The sequence below is a fragment of the Xenopus laevis genome, chromosome 8L (genome assembly GCF_017654675.1).
Source record: "Xenopus laevis strain J_2021 chromosome 8L, Xenopus_laevis_v10.1, whole genome shotgun sequence".
NCBI classification, from domain to species: Eukaryota; Metazoa; Chordata; class Amphibia; order Anura; family Pipidae; genus Xenopus; species Xenopus laevis.
Window position 1 is genome coordinate 86,144,930 of NC_054385.1, and position 17,485 is coordinate 86,162,414.

At 39.4% G+C, this 17,485-nt stretch overlaps 1 protein-coding gene across 2 annotated transcripts; it reads right to left on the reverse strand.

Moving 5' to 3' along the window:
* Positions 1–3,602: 3,602 nt before the first annotated feature.
* cnih1.L (cornichon family AMPA receptor auxiliary protein 1 L homeolog) lies at positions 3,603–15,992 on the reverse strand. Of its 2 annotated transcripts, XM_041572069.1 has the most exons (6): positions 15,770–15,992; positions 12,221–12,289; positions 11,631–11,678; positions 6,647–6,759; positions 6,415–6,558; positions 3,606–4,499 (listed from the first exon to the last, which is right to left on the reverse strand). In XM_041572069.1, exons 1-6 carry the CDS (start codon positions 15,848–15,850, stop codon positions 4,472–4,474), a joined length of 483 nt encoding a protein of 160 aa, XP_041428003.1. In that variant the 5' UTR covers positions 15,851–15,992; the 3' UTR covers positions 3,606–4,471.
* Between the last annotated feature and the right edge of the window lie 1,493 nt (positions 15,993–17,485).

Genomic DNA, 17,485 nt, shown 5'->3' on the forward strand with positions numbered 1-17,485 from the left:
CTTATGACTGTGTGGCAAGTCATGGATCCAATCACATCATCAAGTTCGCTCATGATACAACCGTAGTAGGTCTCATCAGCAAGAACAACGAGTCAGCACATAGACAAGAGGTGAAATGGCTAACGGACTGGTGCAAAGTCAATAATCTGTCTATGAATCCAAACAAAACAAAACAAATACTTGTTGACTTCAGGAGAACATGTAGGGATCATTCTCCATTGTACATTGACGGATCTCCGGTGGAAATTGTCAAGAGCACCAAATTCCTTGGGGTACATCTCGCAGAGAACCTCTCCTGGTCCCTTAACACCAGCTCTATAGTGCAGCGTCTCTACTTTCTGCGAAAGCTGAAAAAAGCCCACCTTCCACCACCCATTCTCACTATCTTTTACAGAGGGTCTATTGAAAGCATTTCATGCAGCTGCATCACTACCTGGTATGGAGACTGCTCTGTATCAGATCGCAGCGGGTGGTGAGGACAGCAGAAAAGATCATTGGGGTCTCACTTCCTGCCAATATGTATATTTACCACACCCGCTGTCTCCAGAAGGCTACCAGCATTGTCAGGGATAGCACCCACCCTGCACATGATCTCTTTACCCTCTTGCCATCCTGTAAAAGATTCCACAGTATTCGAGCGCTGACTTCCAAAATGCGAAACAGTCTATTTCCACAAGCCATCAGGTATCTCAACTCCCAAGGACTGGACTGAATATATTCATAAGGAACTGACATGTCCACTTTGCCCAGCATGACCGTGTACTAGAGTTGTTGTATAGCACCGAGGGGTTCTGGAGGAACATCATTTCGTTTCTACTATGTACTTTATTTACTGTATATGGCTGAAATGACAATAAAATCCACTTGACTTGAGAAGAAAAACTGAAGGCCAATTGAAAAGTTGCTTAGAGCGAGTCTGTAACATACTAAAAGTTAACTTAAAGGGGAACTCCACAAACATAAATTAAGCTTTTTGAAAAGTAAACATAATTTCAAGCAACTTTGCAATATACATCAATTAAACAATATGCATGATTTTTAATGGTTTGGAACAGTTCCCTAAGCCCAACTACGTTGCCGAGCTGGCTGACTACTGTTACTTTGTATCAGCAACCATCTGTCCTCAGCCTGCATCTTCCAAATCCCACAATTCCCTGCACACATGATTTCAATAAAGAATGGAACATTTCAGTGCAATGCATTGTGGGTTATGTAGTTCCTGTATGCTGTCTGTAAGCTGTGGAGAAGTTGTTACCATTTGTAACATCAGTGTTTAGTCCCTCCTTTCCTGCCAGGATTTCAAATGATGCAGAAAGAGAAGAACTATTAAACATCTGGATTTCAGCATAGAAAATGGCATTTATTCATACGTTTTGAAGAATCTGGTAACTATGATGGGTATATTAGGGGTTTCTGTGTTATGTGGGCCTCTTTATCAAATTTTGTTTTGGAAGCCGGAGTTCCCCTTTAAATATATATATACTAGTTTGGTAAGATTCTTTATTATGTCACTTAATTTGATATAAACTATCTGTTGCTCAAGTATTCATTTTGGGGGTATAGTTAGGGTTGTCACCTTTTCTGGAAAAAAGTACCGGCCTTCCTATATTTGTGACATTTTTTCCTATTGATAACATTGGCACCAAGCATCATTTTTTACCGGCCAAGCCGATAAAATACAGGCCAGGTGGCAACCCTAGGTATAGTTTTCCTTTAAGGGGGGACACGATTCTGTGGATGATTTCTGCCTATACAGATTTTTCTACACAATTTAAAACAATGTGACACACCTAATACATCCCTAGTGCAATCAATTCTTTCCCAGAGTCACATTAGTTAACTGGAGATCAACTGTGCTTAGTGAATGGGTTCCAAGTGTTTGTACTATAAATACTGGTGTATCTGGAAGGTCCAACTGAGAGAAATTTGTCCACCAAGAGACTTATGACAACTCAGTGGCTGAGAATAAGGAGATTACACACAACTGTGGCCCAGGTGTTTCGCCAGTTACAGTTTTATGGAAGAAGAGGGGGCAAAAAGCCACACACATCTCCCCCTACGGTTTCCCAGATGGCAAATGGGAGACTCAATGAAATCAGCAGGAAGAAGGTTCTATGGTGTGATGAAACCAAATTGGGCTTTTTGGCCATAATACTAAACACCATGTTTGGTGTAAGCCCAAACACTGAAAGTCATCATATACACAAAGGGGGACACAGTACCATACCATAGGGGATGCTTCACTGCAACAGGCCCCAGAAGGTTTGAAAGGTTAGAATGAAGGCAAAATAAAGTGAAATCCTCCAGTCCACCAAAATAGTACAGAACCCTGGGATATTTGTCTTCCAGCAAGACAATGAGCCCAAACGTAAAGCCAAAAAAGATCACAACATTTATGCCCTGGACAGCCTTGTCAGAGTCCAGATCTCAATCCAAGATAATAAAGTTTATGGAATTAAAGAAAAGGCATTTCACTATAGTTCCCATTCAACCTAACAAAATTTGAGAAATGTTTTGGTGGGAAAAGATGTGCAAAGACTGATAAAAGACTTATCCAAACAGGCTCGAGACATTGTGCCAAAGGTGCAGCTACTAAATTTGGATGTATTCAATTAAATTGCTTTTGCAGAGATCTTTTTTTTTTTTATTACCTTGACATGAACGTCTATTTCTGTTGAGCAGTGTCAATTAAACAAAAAATCCACTGTGACTTCAAGTTCTATGGCAATAAAGCATAACAACTTTCAAGAGGGTGAATAGTTTTAATAGGCATTGTATACAGCTAAATCTTTTTGGTGCACTAGTTTTATGCAGCTAATTGTCCTGGAGGAAATTACGTTGCATTTCACTTATTCTGTTGTGTTATCTGGATAACAAAACCTTTGAGGTCTAAAAATCAAGAATAGTAGTGCAATTATTTAGTACAGGTATGGGACCTTTTATCCAGAATTCTGTAACTTGGATCTTCATATCTTAAAGCTGGCCATAGCCGCAAAGATCCGATCGTACGAATCATCATACGATCGGACTTTCCCATCTCCTGACCGGCCACTAACCATTCCGATCAAATAAAGTTCAAAAGAACAGATCAGCCGATGTTCTGCCCGATAGCAACCGTACGAAAGTTATGTCCGATAAAAGCTAGTGACAGTCTCCCTCTGAAATACATGCAGAGATAACCTGTCCGATTGACCAAACGACTGACGAAAAATGGCGGGACTCTCCACACGTGGTCCGAAAATCGCACGAATCCTCGATTCGTACGATCAGATCTTTGCGTCTATGGCCATCTTAAGTCTACTAGAAAATCCGGTAAACATTAAGTAAACCCAATAGTCTGGTTTTGCTTCCAACAAGGATTAATTATATCTTAGTTTGGATCAAGTACAAGGTACTCTTTTATTATTACAGAGAAAAAGGAAATCATTTTTAAGAATTTGGATTATTTTGATAATAGTGGTCTATGGGAGACAGCCTTTACGTAATTTGGAGCTTTCTGGATAACGGGTTTCCAGATAACAGTGTAGCAAGGTGTAATCCAATGTATTTAGAGATGTAAAGGGGCACAGAGGTGCAATTCCAAGCATACAGATAAGCACAAGTCGAAATTTGAACGTTTCATTTTATTATTTAATTTTAATGCCTTTCCAATTAAAAACATTTCTTGGAAGTGATGAATATCGTCAGAGGACATAGTGCAAAAGAAAAACTTGTTGGCCAAACTCTAATTCATCTTCATGAATCAACAAGCAGCGATATTGCGGAAAGCCAGTGCCCACAGCCTTGTGAAAGTTCACTTACGGAATCACTGGTCGGTTAACACTGCATTGCAACACCCAATTCTGGGTTTTGGGGCAGTATATGAAATATTTATATGTGCAAGCAATTTTAGGATCACTACTGAAGGTAATATGAGTTTAAACAGGAGATTGCTGCTAGTTATGAATGTACCAGACCAATTTACGAACATCAGTTTGTTTTTTGTTTTTTTAATGGAGTGCAAAATATTTAACAGGGTAAACAGCTACTCAGTTGCATTGTAAACCTTTCTACTGCAGACTGAGAATTTTAAAGCATGTGTGTATCTGCAGCCAGTCTATGGCTATTTGGTATTATGTCAAAATCATACCTGAAAAATTAACTAAACAGGGGTCATTATATAAAGGAAAGTTATATTGTGATAGATACACTGTAAATAAAGGGGTTAAAGGATATAATTTAAAAAACCCTGACCAGCTCTTTACTTGATAAAATAAAACATTTTCCAGTCTTCATAAAATATCCAAAATCTTCCCTGCAGCACACTATATGCAAACTGGGTTTAAAATTTGGGAGGCAGACTTTTCCATTTAGGAAACGCAATCCAGGGACTCAATCTGGCACATAATCAGTTGTTTCCAAACCAAATGCCTATAGTGTTAAACTTTTGCATGCATGGAACTGGAACCACGATCTTCAGAAATCTGTGTCTTTAGGAGCTCACCAGCACATAGATCATTCTAGAAAATAAAAGCACAAAATGTAATTACCGTAAGCAAACTGTATAGAGTGAAAAGTACAGACAAGTCCATTAGCTATGGGGAGTTGTTTTTGGAGTAATATAAAACCTTGTTCCATTGTGACTTGATGGATTCTGGGACTTGAAGTCCCTCTGCTTTACAGAGAATCTACCCTTCTAGGCACTAGTTCACCCACATCGGGAGGGAGCTTCAGATGCAGGTGGCAATGTTGTGGCACTGAGAGAGTTCCACAGCTTTAACCCATAACATACCATGTATGCACAAGTCTGCTTATGTCCAAGTGTACCCTTAAACATGGTGCTCCACATGCCCTAAGTGCAGAGTGGAACCTGGTACCATGTTTCATATATTCTGGTCATGTCCGGTAATTCAGAGCTTTTGGAGTGCAGTACTCCAATACTTGGTGCAGTACTCCAATACTTGGTGCAGTACTCCAATACTTGAATGAAAAGCTTGCACTGCCAAGTATTCGTTCGCCAGAAACCTGTTTGTTGGGAATAATAGAGGGATTGCAGCTACACTCATATGCAAAAATATGCTACCTACAGCTCCTGTATTATGCCAAAAAAGCCATATTGATGCACTGGAAGTCGCTCAACCCTCCCACACTACAATATTGGCAAAAACTGATCAATGACTCTCTCTCGAACCAGAAACTAACCTATCTTTCCAGAGGCTGCCCTGGAAAATTTGACGCGATCTGGGGTACCTGGCTAACTGTGCACTCTAGTTGATTGCCGATGTACTAATGTAATGGATATGTCATTTTGTACCTTGCCCCCCCTCTCTCTCATCTTTATTCTTTACTATACCTTTACTTCTCTTCTAATTGTATTATGTTTAAAATTTAAATAAAAAAACTTTAAAAAAAACATGGTGCTCCACGGTGCAAGCAGTAAAATGCTGGCAGAGGGCTTTTTCTTAAAGAAATGTAATAATAAAGTATTGTTTCACCCAACCAGAGTGTGGTATCAATTAGCCCGCTGCTCTGCAGGGATGAAACATTTTTGGGTTACAGGTGCTCTTTAAGGGAAATAGGGGAACTAGTCTATGTGAACAGAGATGAACTATCACGTATGTGGAATCATGTATGTCTGTGTAAAAAAAATGTAATTCATATTTATTTTATGGAAGTATGTATGGACCTTATCTACTTGAGTCCAACTGAATAAGCTTGTGTCACAAAGGGGGGTATATTCCCCTATAAGCGTGGAGCAAATATAAGATTTTGCAATCAGATTATCAGTACACATGTTGAGTACATTCTCTCCAGATTACATTGATAAAGATTGGCAGGACCTTTGCCATAGATAAACTATCTTCAGGTCATTTGACTGCATTATATGGTTATAATTAAAATTGGTCACTATATATAAATATCACAGGAATAGTACACTCCGAATGTGGAAAAGGGCACTTGCCCAATTATAACATAAAACTATCTTTAAGAACCAGCACTTGCAGGAACGTAGAATGTTTATATCCAAACAACATGCCACAAAAATCCCATTAATCTTTATATAAGGGCCTCAATTGCAAAGACTATGCTATTTCTATTGTAAGAGTCACTCAAAAACTCTGATATTCATAAGAAACCTTGTATTGGGCGACGATATATCTACATGCAGAGAACACTACTAAAATGTATGTAAAAAATTAAGCAGTAACCCCCATATGTAATAAAAAGCACTAAATTTGCCCAGGGGCAATAACTCATAGCAACTAATAAGATGTTTGCTTTTAACCAGGTGACCAGTAGATGCTACCTGCTTAAGGTTGATAATAAGATGCAAGCAACAATGAAATTGAATTTACATCCTCCAGAAACAGCTCTAAGAATTTTGCATAGCATTTTTCCTATGAAATATAGTACCTCCACAGAAGCACAACTTACCCATACAGGTAGTAAAAAAATGACAGAAGGTAAAAAGCTAACTTGCACCACCCTTCCTTTTGACAGTAGGCTAGTATATCAGCATTCATGATTGTTGTTGGATCATACAGTCCTGGTCCACTCATGACCGGCCTACTCGTATACCTATGAGAGAAAACAAAATTATGAAATTGACGGAATATAGATTTCCATGTATAATGCAGAAAAATCTGTGAATGTTTTTACACATTACCTCCAAATATGGTAAGCCAAAAGAGGCATGTTTAAACCCAAGGTTAGCCACTCCGCAGCACACAGAAACATGATACAGAAGAAAGCATGAATCAGATACTCAGGAAGCACAAGCTGCAATTTAAAAACAAAAAAAAGTGTAGTTATTGCTATACATATGCCTAACTGCATGAAAAGTTTAAAGAAGAACTAAAGCTTAATTAAAGAAGTAGGCTAGAAATGTTATACATTATATTTTGGGCTTCTGTACCAGCCCAAGGCAACCACAGCCCTTTAGCAGTAAAGTTTGGTGTCTCCAAAGATGCCCCAGTAGCTCCCCATCTTCTTTTCTGTTGATTCACTGCACATGCTCTGTGCTGCTGTCACTTACTGAGCTTAGGAACACACTCACAATATACAGTACACATAGAATAGAAATGTAACAATATAAGGATGAGTAGTAATTAACACATATAATTACTACATGGCAGCACAGATTTTACACAAATTTAATAATCAACCCTGTAGCATAATTTGCTTGATAATTTGTAACAACCCCTAAGCTTAGCTTCTGAACAGCTGCTCAGAGCCCACTGAGCATGAGTATCACAGACACTTTCCAAGATGGTGACCCTCTGTGACAAGTTTTAAGTCCTGGATCATTGCTGTAATTAAGAAACAGAAACTTTAGGCTGGTGCAATAAGTTCAGTATATAAAACATGGCATTTTTAGCCATTAATTTTTAGGGTTTAGTTCTCCTTTAATCAGACATCTAATATAAAGGTTTCAGTATAATTATACACAAAATTTATCATCCCCTAAATTAGGGATGCACCGAATCCACTATTTTGGATTCGGCCGAACCTCCAAATCCTTCACTAAAGATTCGGCCAAATACCGAACCGAATCCTAATTTGCATATGCAAATTAGGGGTGGGAAGGGGAAAATATTTTTGATGTCCTTGTTTTGTGACAAAATGTCATGCAATTTCCCTCCACACCCCTAATTTGCATATGTAAATTAGGATTCTGATTCGGTTCGTACGGGGAGAAGGATTTGGCCGAATCAGAATCCTGCTGAAATCCTGGCCAAATCCCAAACCGAATCATGGATTTGGTGCATCGCTACCCTAAATGAAGAATATCTAAGTGGTGGCAAATCATCAAGGGAACATCTACCCAAAGAAGGAAAAGGTTACAGTTTTTTTTGGGGGGGGGGGGGTTTGCATAACAGAAGTAAATGAAATTCCAAGCAACTACCCACTATACATACATTATAATGATAGTTATTTTAAACTTTTGATTGATCTCATTTTTGCTTCTCATTGAAAGATTACATGTGTAGTCAGTTCCCCTCCAACCTAGACTTCAATTCCCACAGTGCCTTGCAGGCTTATTCATCTCCATCCTCTCAGATCAGTTGATCACATAACATATAGAAAGCAATGTGGGAAGAGCGGATCTCTGATACACTCTTTGTAATCTTGGCAAATTGACATTATACAAACTGCTTTCAACTATATTTACATAAAACTTTAAAATCACTTAACATTTTAAAGGTAACATTGCTCAGAAACATTTTTTCATTATGCATAAAAACATTTTTTCATTTTTTGGGTAGGCATACCCTTAAATACCCGTTTTATTTTACTAAGAATCATCTAGACATTGCACAGTAAAAGAATGCCACAAGGAATTTTTCAAGAGCAGAGGATAAGCGGCACCTGTCATCAATGATCACATTCAGCCATGCCCAGGCTCACAAACGGTGCTTGCTGGATAAACAGTGATATGATTCTTTAGTAATATAGACTAATAACAGACAAGTTATAACATATCAGGTTGCCATTACCTGGCGCAGTCTGGGTAAAAACACCATGAGCGATTATTCCAAGCCAAATGCTCAGCAAGTCATTAATATGACCCGAAGTGAAGACTATGGGGCAGATTTATTAAGGATCAAGTTGTTAAGGTTTTATTTTTGGTCAAAAATAATTTTTCGGGTAAAAAAAAAAACTTGAATATTTCGAGATTTATTATACCCTGACCCTAGAAATAGCTTGAATCGGATAATACAGCATCTAAAACCTGTCAAGGTCATGCAGGACCTCAAACTCGCTGATTCAAGTTTTTTTACATTAGTTTTTTCTTAAATTAGAAACCATTCGAGTTGAGTTCATTCAAGGTATAAAAAAAAACCTCTAAAATGTTACCTTTGACAAATAACCCCCTCTGTGTAAAGTATTATAAGGCTTTCTTCAATTCCTGGCGCTAGAGATCCTTGAAATCCCCTGTAGATCTAGCATGACAAAGTAAACGATCAATTTCCTGACAGATGACGGCCGAAAAATCGTAAGATGTACGATCGTTCGAATCCCACTAACCGCACGATAATTTCGAAGGATTGGTCGGACTTCCCTAAAATCGGTCGTTCGGCAACAAGAATCGTCGCATCTATGGGGAGCTTAACACGTAGGGTTGCCACCTTTTCTAAAAAAAAATTACCGGCCAGTGGGGGGGCAGGAACAAAAGGGGGCGGCCCATGATGCAAAATGGGTGGGGCCATGCACCGTGCCACAAAAGGGGCGGAGCAACACGCATGATGACCAGAAGCCTGAAAAAAACGGTAAGTTCTGAGCAAATTGGGGGCAGGCCAAGGGCTTTTTTGAAGGGTATTACAGATTACTGGCCGGTAAATTTTTAATACCAGTTTTACTAGTAAAATACCGGCCAGGTGGCAACCCTAGTAACACGCAGAGCACTATAAGTGGCTATATGTCCAAGTATGTTAATTAAACATCTGCTTGTTTGTGAGTGGGCACTTTTGTGCAAGCATGCATGTGGTCTGTGTGCCCCACTTTGTGTGTATTGGTGGGGTATTTACACGTTATGGATGTTTGTGTGAGTGACTGCTTTAAATGTTTAAAGCATGCCCAAACACAAAGTGACGATCTGCAGTTACAGCAGCTCACAGCCATCTGCTTATACCAAGAGAGCTGCAAGACACTTTGCTCTATGAAAAAAAGATTAAAATAACAAACATGCCTAATTACCATATAGATTATATACAATGAACTTTGGTTCCTTGTTAACTAATCTATTAGTGTGGGTGCATTAGTACTACTATTTACAATACAGGTATGGGACCTGTTATCCAGCATGCTCACAACATGGGTTTTTCTGGATAAGAAGTATTTCTGTAATTTGGAACACAGCTAAAAATCATTTAAACATTAATTAAACCCAATAGGCTGGTTTTGACTTCATAAGGATTGATTATATCTTAGTTGGGCTCAAGTACAAGGCACGGTTTTATTATTACAGAGAAATAGGACATTTTTAAAAATGTGAATTATTTGATTAAAATTAAGTCTATGGAAGATGGCCTTCCCGTAAATTCCGAGCTTTACAGATAACGGGTTGCTGGATTATGGATCCCATACATGTACAGAAGGGGAAATGTATATGTTTGTTTTCAAACAGCTGACCAGCAGATGCTTGCTACCTGCTGGTTGGTGGTTATTGTTACTAGAAAAGTAGTAATTATTACATTACCCTCATAGTGTCAAGAAAACTGTATACAAAGTTTTTTTGTTTTTTATTTCCTTAGTACATTGATCCCCAACCAGTGGCTTGTGAGTAACATATTGCTCTCAGTGGCCTTATTTTTGAATTCCTGGCTTGTAGACAAGTTTTGGTTGCATAGAAAACAGGTGTATTGCCAAACAAAGCATCCGGTAGGCTGCCAGGCTACCAAATAGCCAATCATAGCCCTTATTTGGCATCACCTGGGACTTTTTTTCATGCTTGTGTTGCTCCCCAACTCTTTTTACATTTCAATGTGGCTCACGGGTACAAAAAAGTTTGGGGACCTCTGCCTTAGCATGTGCAAAACTGTAACTCAACTGGGTGTTCGTATGCCTGTGGCAATTTTGTGCATCCAGTCCAAAGGCACTAGTGTATGAAGTTTTATTGTCACATTGCCATATAGCTGGGAACCTGTAACTCTAGGTCAGTGATCCCCAATCAGTAGCTTGCGAGCAACATGTTGCTCTACAGCATGTTGCTCCCAGTGGCCTCCAAGCAGGAGCTTGTTTTTGAATTCCAGGCTTGGAAGCAAGTTTTGGTTGTATAAAACAGCACTTATTTGGCACCCCAAGAACATTTTTCTTGCTGGTGTTGCTCCCCAACTCCTTTTACTTCTGATTGTTGTTCACAGGTTCAAAAGGTTGGGGATCCCTGCTCTAGGCTATGGCAGGATTACGGGCATTTTGTTGCCCAGGAGATTAATAGCTCTGTGAGCAAACATCAAACCAGAAATGTGATGAAACACTTCTAAGAAGTTTGCAAAGTCTGTGCAAAAGGAGCATAGGAGTTAAACTTGCAAAGCTGATTGTACCGTATAACAGAAAATCCAGCCTAAGAAACTCCCTTAGACTGATCTTAGTCCTCAACAGAAAGATAAGTACAATTCCATGGGAGGTTTTGTGGCCCTTCAGTATAAGAGACATCGCACTCCATTTCAAGCAGTTAAAGAAACCATGCATATTCCTGAGTGACAATAAACAAGCACATTAATGTACCATGCATATTAATAGATGTACAGGGAAATTATTGTGATGTATGTATGTATTTATGAAGATATGCCTTACTCACACAGTAGGTATGATCACAAAACTGATTTACAAGAAACTGTTAAATGCATTCTGTCTCAAATCTGCAACAATTCACTGCCAGAAGTGTTCCAACCAATAGCAAGAAAAAAAAATTGACTTTTGCACAAAGATTTTGGAAACAGCATGTAACAGTTCCCCTTGTCTCAAAAGACAAGCAAGACATTGCTAAATTTGCATTTAGATTTTTACAGATTTGCTACTGATGAAAAAAGGGGGATGAGACAGGCATGTGTCAGAGAGTGAAAGAACTGGGAAAAAACAGATGTTCCTAAATAAAAAATAATAAATTGATGTAGCATTTAAACATTAAACCGTAAACCAGTACACACCTTGAGTGCAATTTTGACTCTTTTAATCTTTTTGAGCTTTTCAAATGTCTTTGTGGCAACAATGTAAAGAGCAGATTGAAAGAATGTTAGTGTGACAGCTGGCAAGACCACAAAGAGATTAACAGCCAAAAACAATTATAGCTCTAATCCTAAAGACAAAAAACAGAGGCTGCATACATACAGGACTTAACACAAGAATATTTTAAAGATACAGGCCCACTTAAAAAGTCTATGCTCATCTCTTTGTTTAAAAAGGATGAGGAATTGAAAAAACTGTACAGAAGATGCCAACAATATGCTGAAATTTAAATAGTTCTGCTAAATCAGTGCCATCTTTTCCTTTCTGTGTTTCAGGCAAAGGCCACAGTTTGCAGATATTGATTACAGGACACTACATCTTATAAATTAAACAAATTGTGTTGATTACTGGGCTTTAACTCCATACCCAGTGGGACTGCAGCTTTAATTTTACAAATCAGAATTGCAAAGCCAATGCTGGTGCAATCAATTTCTTGCAATTGCCGCTTACATAGCAGGTTAAAAAAAAAAAAAAAAAAGGACTGTGATTGGATTAACACATTTATACTTACAGGGTTGAGGGTGTTACATTGGTCTATAGGATTTTTGTAGTCGGTTTTCAATTCATCGAAAGCAATAATCTGAAAGACAAACCAATTACGTGTTAAAAATAATAGGTGAACTCAATAAAAGACATCATTTGAAAACTGGATGGGACATGCAACTTTCTATAAATTCTCTGCCACTGATTTTGTGACTGAAATATTCAAAAGAAAATAGAGCTATCATTGTTTTCCCACATCAGTGCCATGTTAGCCTCACTAAAATATACCTTAAAAACTTATTAGGCAAATACGATTGACTTTTTAATATAGGTTTCATAGAATGTTTAAACGCCCTCTTTTTACTATTTTTTTTTTTTTTTACAGAGTAGCCTGTTTGAACTTCAAGGGTTTCATTTTACCAAGTAACTGACACAGTTATAATACAACTTGTTACTAGCACAAGCTCAGACAATCTATGGATTCTGGCAAATGCCAGTGGGGTTGCTGTAAGATGCCATAGACATTAACTATTTCGTGGGCTGATGGGCCTCTGTGTAACTGAAAAGTCAGGGCCTATTCCAGGCCTGACTAGCACCCAAAATGTTCATACATAGGCAATCCACATGTCTTTGAAAAACTGATTAATATACTAAGAAATCTGACATTTTGTTCACTACCTTTGACCTTTCTCAAAGGAAAGTAAGCAAACAGTGTCTGCACAGAATCCTTACCCCCATTTAAGTGAATTAAATTGTGCTCAAAAATGAATATAATGACAATACAAGTTTGTATACTAAGAACATTCACTTAATTCCTAATTATACATCCCTATATTGTAAATGCAACACTATTAGCAACTGAAGGGATAGTCAAACTAAGGTATAAATATTGTTATAGGTTTAAAGGAGAAGGAAAGCTACGGAGGCATTATATTGCCAATAGATTATCTGCAATAGTGCAAGCTAGAATGCTATATTTATTCTATAGAATGTTTTGCCATACCAGAGTAAAAAGCTCTAGAAGCTCTCTGTTTGTTTAGGATAGCAGCTGCATTATTAGCTTGGTGTGACATCACTTTTTGCCTGAGTCTCTGCCTGCTCACTTATAGCTCTGGGCTCAGATTACAGCAGAGAAAGGGGTGGGGGGGGGGGGGAGAGGAGCAAACTGCTCCTGAAAGTAAGAGGAAAAAAAAGGAGGAAAAAAAAATCAGTACCATATTTAAAGAGCAGCGTGTCCCCCTAATGGAAAGAGATCAAAAGTTGGGTTCTAAATAAACAATTTTTTTTTTAAAATCCTGTGGACATATATATTTCTGTATACACACACACATTATAGTATAGTACAGGGATTAGCCAAATGATTAGAAAAAAAAAAAAAAAACAACAAATATTTATATATATATATATATATATATATATATATATATATATATATATATATATAATCCAGTAAATGGACCCGCACTCGTTCATATTAGTGAAATAAATGGGTCTTTATTCACAGGTTCATTTCTAACGTTTCGGTCCTCTCTGGGACCTTTTTCAAGGATGCTTGAAAAAGGTCCCAGAGAGGACCGAAATGTTGGAAATGAACCTGTGAATAAAGACACATTTATTTCACTAATATGAACGAGTGCGGGTCCATTTACTGGATTATATTATCAAACTTTGACCAACGCACCACCATCGACAGAATTATATCCGGGAGGAGTGCGTTCACTGTACCGACATAATTTTTTTTTTACTTATGGTGGATAAAAACGGTGTGAAACTTTACTTCAGGACAGATAATCCACCAGGCCCTGAGTTGCTATATATGCCCAGATAGACAGTCAGTTAGATGGAGACTGTTGTGCTACAAGTAGCAGATGTGCTAGCAGCAATGTACATGGATCCAGCATTATCAGATACGTCTTTGTTTTGTTTTTTATGTCAGTCCATAGAGGTTTGCCACTGTGGGACATCTCCTGACTGGTCACATGAGAATTATGACTGGTACAGGCCCGATGCAGTTGCATTGATTGTTGGAGCAACAAGACGGACCATTAAGAAAAAAAAAATTAACCAAACAATTTTACAGTTAGAACAGTTGTCGCTCCAAAAATCAATTTGTGTTACAGTGAAACCAGTGCTTGCAAGGTCCAAATCCAGTATATAACGTTGGTAAGAGAGAGGTCGTACTGCCCAGGTCAACATGAATACATGGAATGAAAATATAATGCAAGATACAATAGCAAATCCCTTCCCGTGGTTTGACAGGTATCCGCGTGTGCCTAATGGATTAAAGCCCACGGTTCCCACTGTGCCCTACAAAACATGTTGTTCTCTAGCCATCATACCCTGTTCTCTAGCCTTCTTTTCCTGTTCTCTTGCCATCTTGCCCCTCTCTGGCCTTCTTACCATGTTCTCTAGCCTTCTTAACCTGTTCTCTAGCCTTCTTAACCTCTTCTCTAGCCTTCTTAACCTCTTCTCTAGCCTTCTTAACCTCTTCTCTAGCCTTCTTAACCTCTTCTCTAGCCTTCTTAACCTCTTCTCTAGCCTTCTTAACCTCTTCTCTAGCCTTCTTAACCTCTTCTCTAGCCTTCTTAACCTCTTCTCTAGCCTTCTTAACCTCTTCTCTAGCCTTCTTAACCTCTTCTCTAGCCTTCTTAACCTGTTCTCTAGCCTTCTTAACCTGTTCTCTAGCCTTCTTAACCTGTTCTCTAGCCTTCTTAACCTGTTAACCTCTTCTCTAGCCTTCTTAACCTGTTAACCTCTTCTCTAGCCTTCTTAACCTGTTGTCTAGCCTTCTTACCCTGTTCTCCTCTTGCCATCTTACCCCTCTCTAGCCTTCTTAACCTGTTCTCTAGCCTCCTTACCATGTTCTCTAGCCTTCTTAACCTGTTAACCTCTTCTCTAGCCTTCTTAACCTGTTGTCTAGCCTTCTTACCCTGTTCTCCTCTTGCCATCTTACCCCTCTCTAGCCTTCTTAACCTGTTCTCTAGCCTTCGTAACCTGTTCTCTAGCCTTCTTAACCTGTTGTCTAGCCTTCTTACCCTGTTCTCCTCTTGCCATCTTACCCCTCTCTAGCCTTCTGAACCTGTTCTCTAGCCTTCTTAACCTGTTCTCTAGCCTTCTTAACCTGTTCTCTAGCCTTCTTAACCTGTTGTCTAGCCTTCTTACCCTGTTGTCTAGCCTTCTTACCCTGTTCTCCTCTTGCCATCTTACCCCTCTCTAGCCTTCTGAACCTGTTCTCTAGCCTTCTTACCCTGTTCTCTTGCCATCTTACCCCTCTCTAGCCTTCTGAACCTGTTCTCTAGCCTTCTTACCCTGTTCTCTTGCCTTCTTATCCTGTTCTCTAGCCTTCTTACACTTCTCTAGCCTTACTCCCTTTCAGCAGTACAATCGCCCTATTGCACCCTGCCATTGTGCCAATGGCTCCTCGCTCATGATAAAGTAGAACTTGCAGCAGTACATTGGGATTTGCCGAACAAAGTTCCCAGCCAGACGCCAAGCCTTGTTTGAACCTTGCACCGCAAGTAGCCATCTAAGACAGAGGCGGGTGCCCTCCAGCAGCCGCAGGCGGTGCCATACTTACGTGCCAGATAGCAAAAAAGATGAGCGCCGCCGTCAGAAGCAAAGCCAGCATATAACAAAAGGCCGCGAACGTGAACGCCATGGTCAGCCAGAGAAGAAGAGTATTATTCGTCCGAAGCGGAGACTGATGGGAAAAATCATTCACCGGTTACTCGGCCTAAGAGGCGGGAGCGCGCCCCACTTCCTGAATTGTATTGTGGGTATGTAGCACGTTGCACTCAGAGAACGCGCACGCCCGTGTAGTTGGAAGCAATTGACGCTCACATCATCCACTGCTGTTATCCCTCTGTAACGTTATCATTTCGTCGCTAGTGTCCTAAAACCTAATTTTGTGAGTTCAGCATTCAGTTATGTTTTAAAATGTATTGAATGCACATCAAATTCATATGTGGCCATACATGAGTGTGTTCTGTGGGTTTGGGTGCAGCTAAGTGCAGGAACTGTAGATTCCATATCCTGGTAGCACTAGCACTGGTATGGGACCTGTTATACAGAATTCTCGGACCTGGGGTTTCCGGATAGCGTTTCTTCTTCCGTAATTTGGATCTCCATGCCTTAAGTCTATTGAAAAAAACACGATAGGGTTGTTTTGTTTCCAATAAGGATTAATTACATATTAGTTTGGCTCAAGTACAAGGTACTGTTTTATTATTACAGAAAAAAAGGAAATACTTTTAAAAATGTTGAATTATTTTATTAAAATTGAATCTATGGGAGATGGGATTCCTGTAATTTGGAACTTTCTGGATAACGGGTTTCCAGATAACGGACCTAAGGTTGCCACCTGGCTGGTATTTTACCGGTAAAAATGTTGCTTGATGCCAATATTATTTATAGGGAGAATCCATAAAAATATAGGAAGGCCGGTATTTTTCTTTCAGAAAAGTTGGCAACCCTAAAAGGATCCCATACTTGTACCCATAAGAGACAAATCTCACTTTTGAGAATTGTCACTCACATTTTCTCCATTGTGAAAACCTTTGTAGGGAATCTGTGCTAAATCATTGCACTTATCCCTGTAAGGGCAGAGAACCTGTGTCTGTGTGCTGTAAGCTGTTACCTAGCAACCAGCTATTCAGTGCAGTAGGAAGTGACACAGCAGCTAAGGAGTGGCTGGCAGGAAAAGGAAGTCACAGAGACTGGCAAAAGAAGAAAGCCTGGCATAGAGAGCCGCATGGTGAACAGTGAAAGAGGCCAGAGAGCTGCTGGTGGGACCAGAGAGCTGAGAGGCTGCACCAAAGGCATTCATTTGGATCAGGTTGGCACAGGGAAGCCACAAACAGTACTGTGCCTGGAGAGACAGAGAGTGTGAGAGGAATCTAGACTGGAGGAACAAACAGTAGGAGATTTCTATCTGAGCATCCAAAGGGGTTAGTAATCGCACTGTGTGCCTGAATGTGCTGGATTCACCTAAAGAGAGCTCTGAAGTATCCAAAGAGGATTTTTTGAGTATCCTGTTTAAAGGGACAGTACCCTAAAGAACGCTGAAGACAAACAGACTGTGTATTAAAGGATATTAAAGGAGTTTACCTTTTTTTCTTAGTTAGCCCTATTGCCACCAGTTAGGAGTGCTGCATGTTATTAGGTGCCCATTTATTTTATATAAACTATTTAGTTTAACCAATAGTGTGTGTGTGTGTGTTATTACTGTATTCCTAGTGGGGCCAACCGTAGGTCATTCCTGGATCCCACTAGGTGGAGGCACTGCGCTAGTAAG

Coding starts and splice junctions, on each gene's coding strand:
- cnih1.L (XM_041572069.1), bottom strand. CDS start 15,850: ATGGCGTTCACGTTCGCGGCCTTTTGTTATATGCTGGCTTTGCTTCTG. Junction 12,290..15,769: donor TCTTTTTTGCTATCTGGCAC/GTAAGTATGGCA, acceptor TTTGTCTTTCAG/ATTATTGCTTTCGATGAATT. Junction 6,559..6,646: donor TTGGCTTACCATATTTGGAG/GTAATGTGTAAA, acceptor TTTCTCTCATAG/GTATACGAGTAGGCCGGTCA.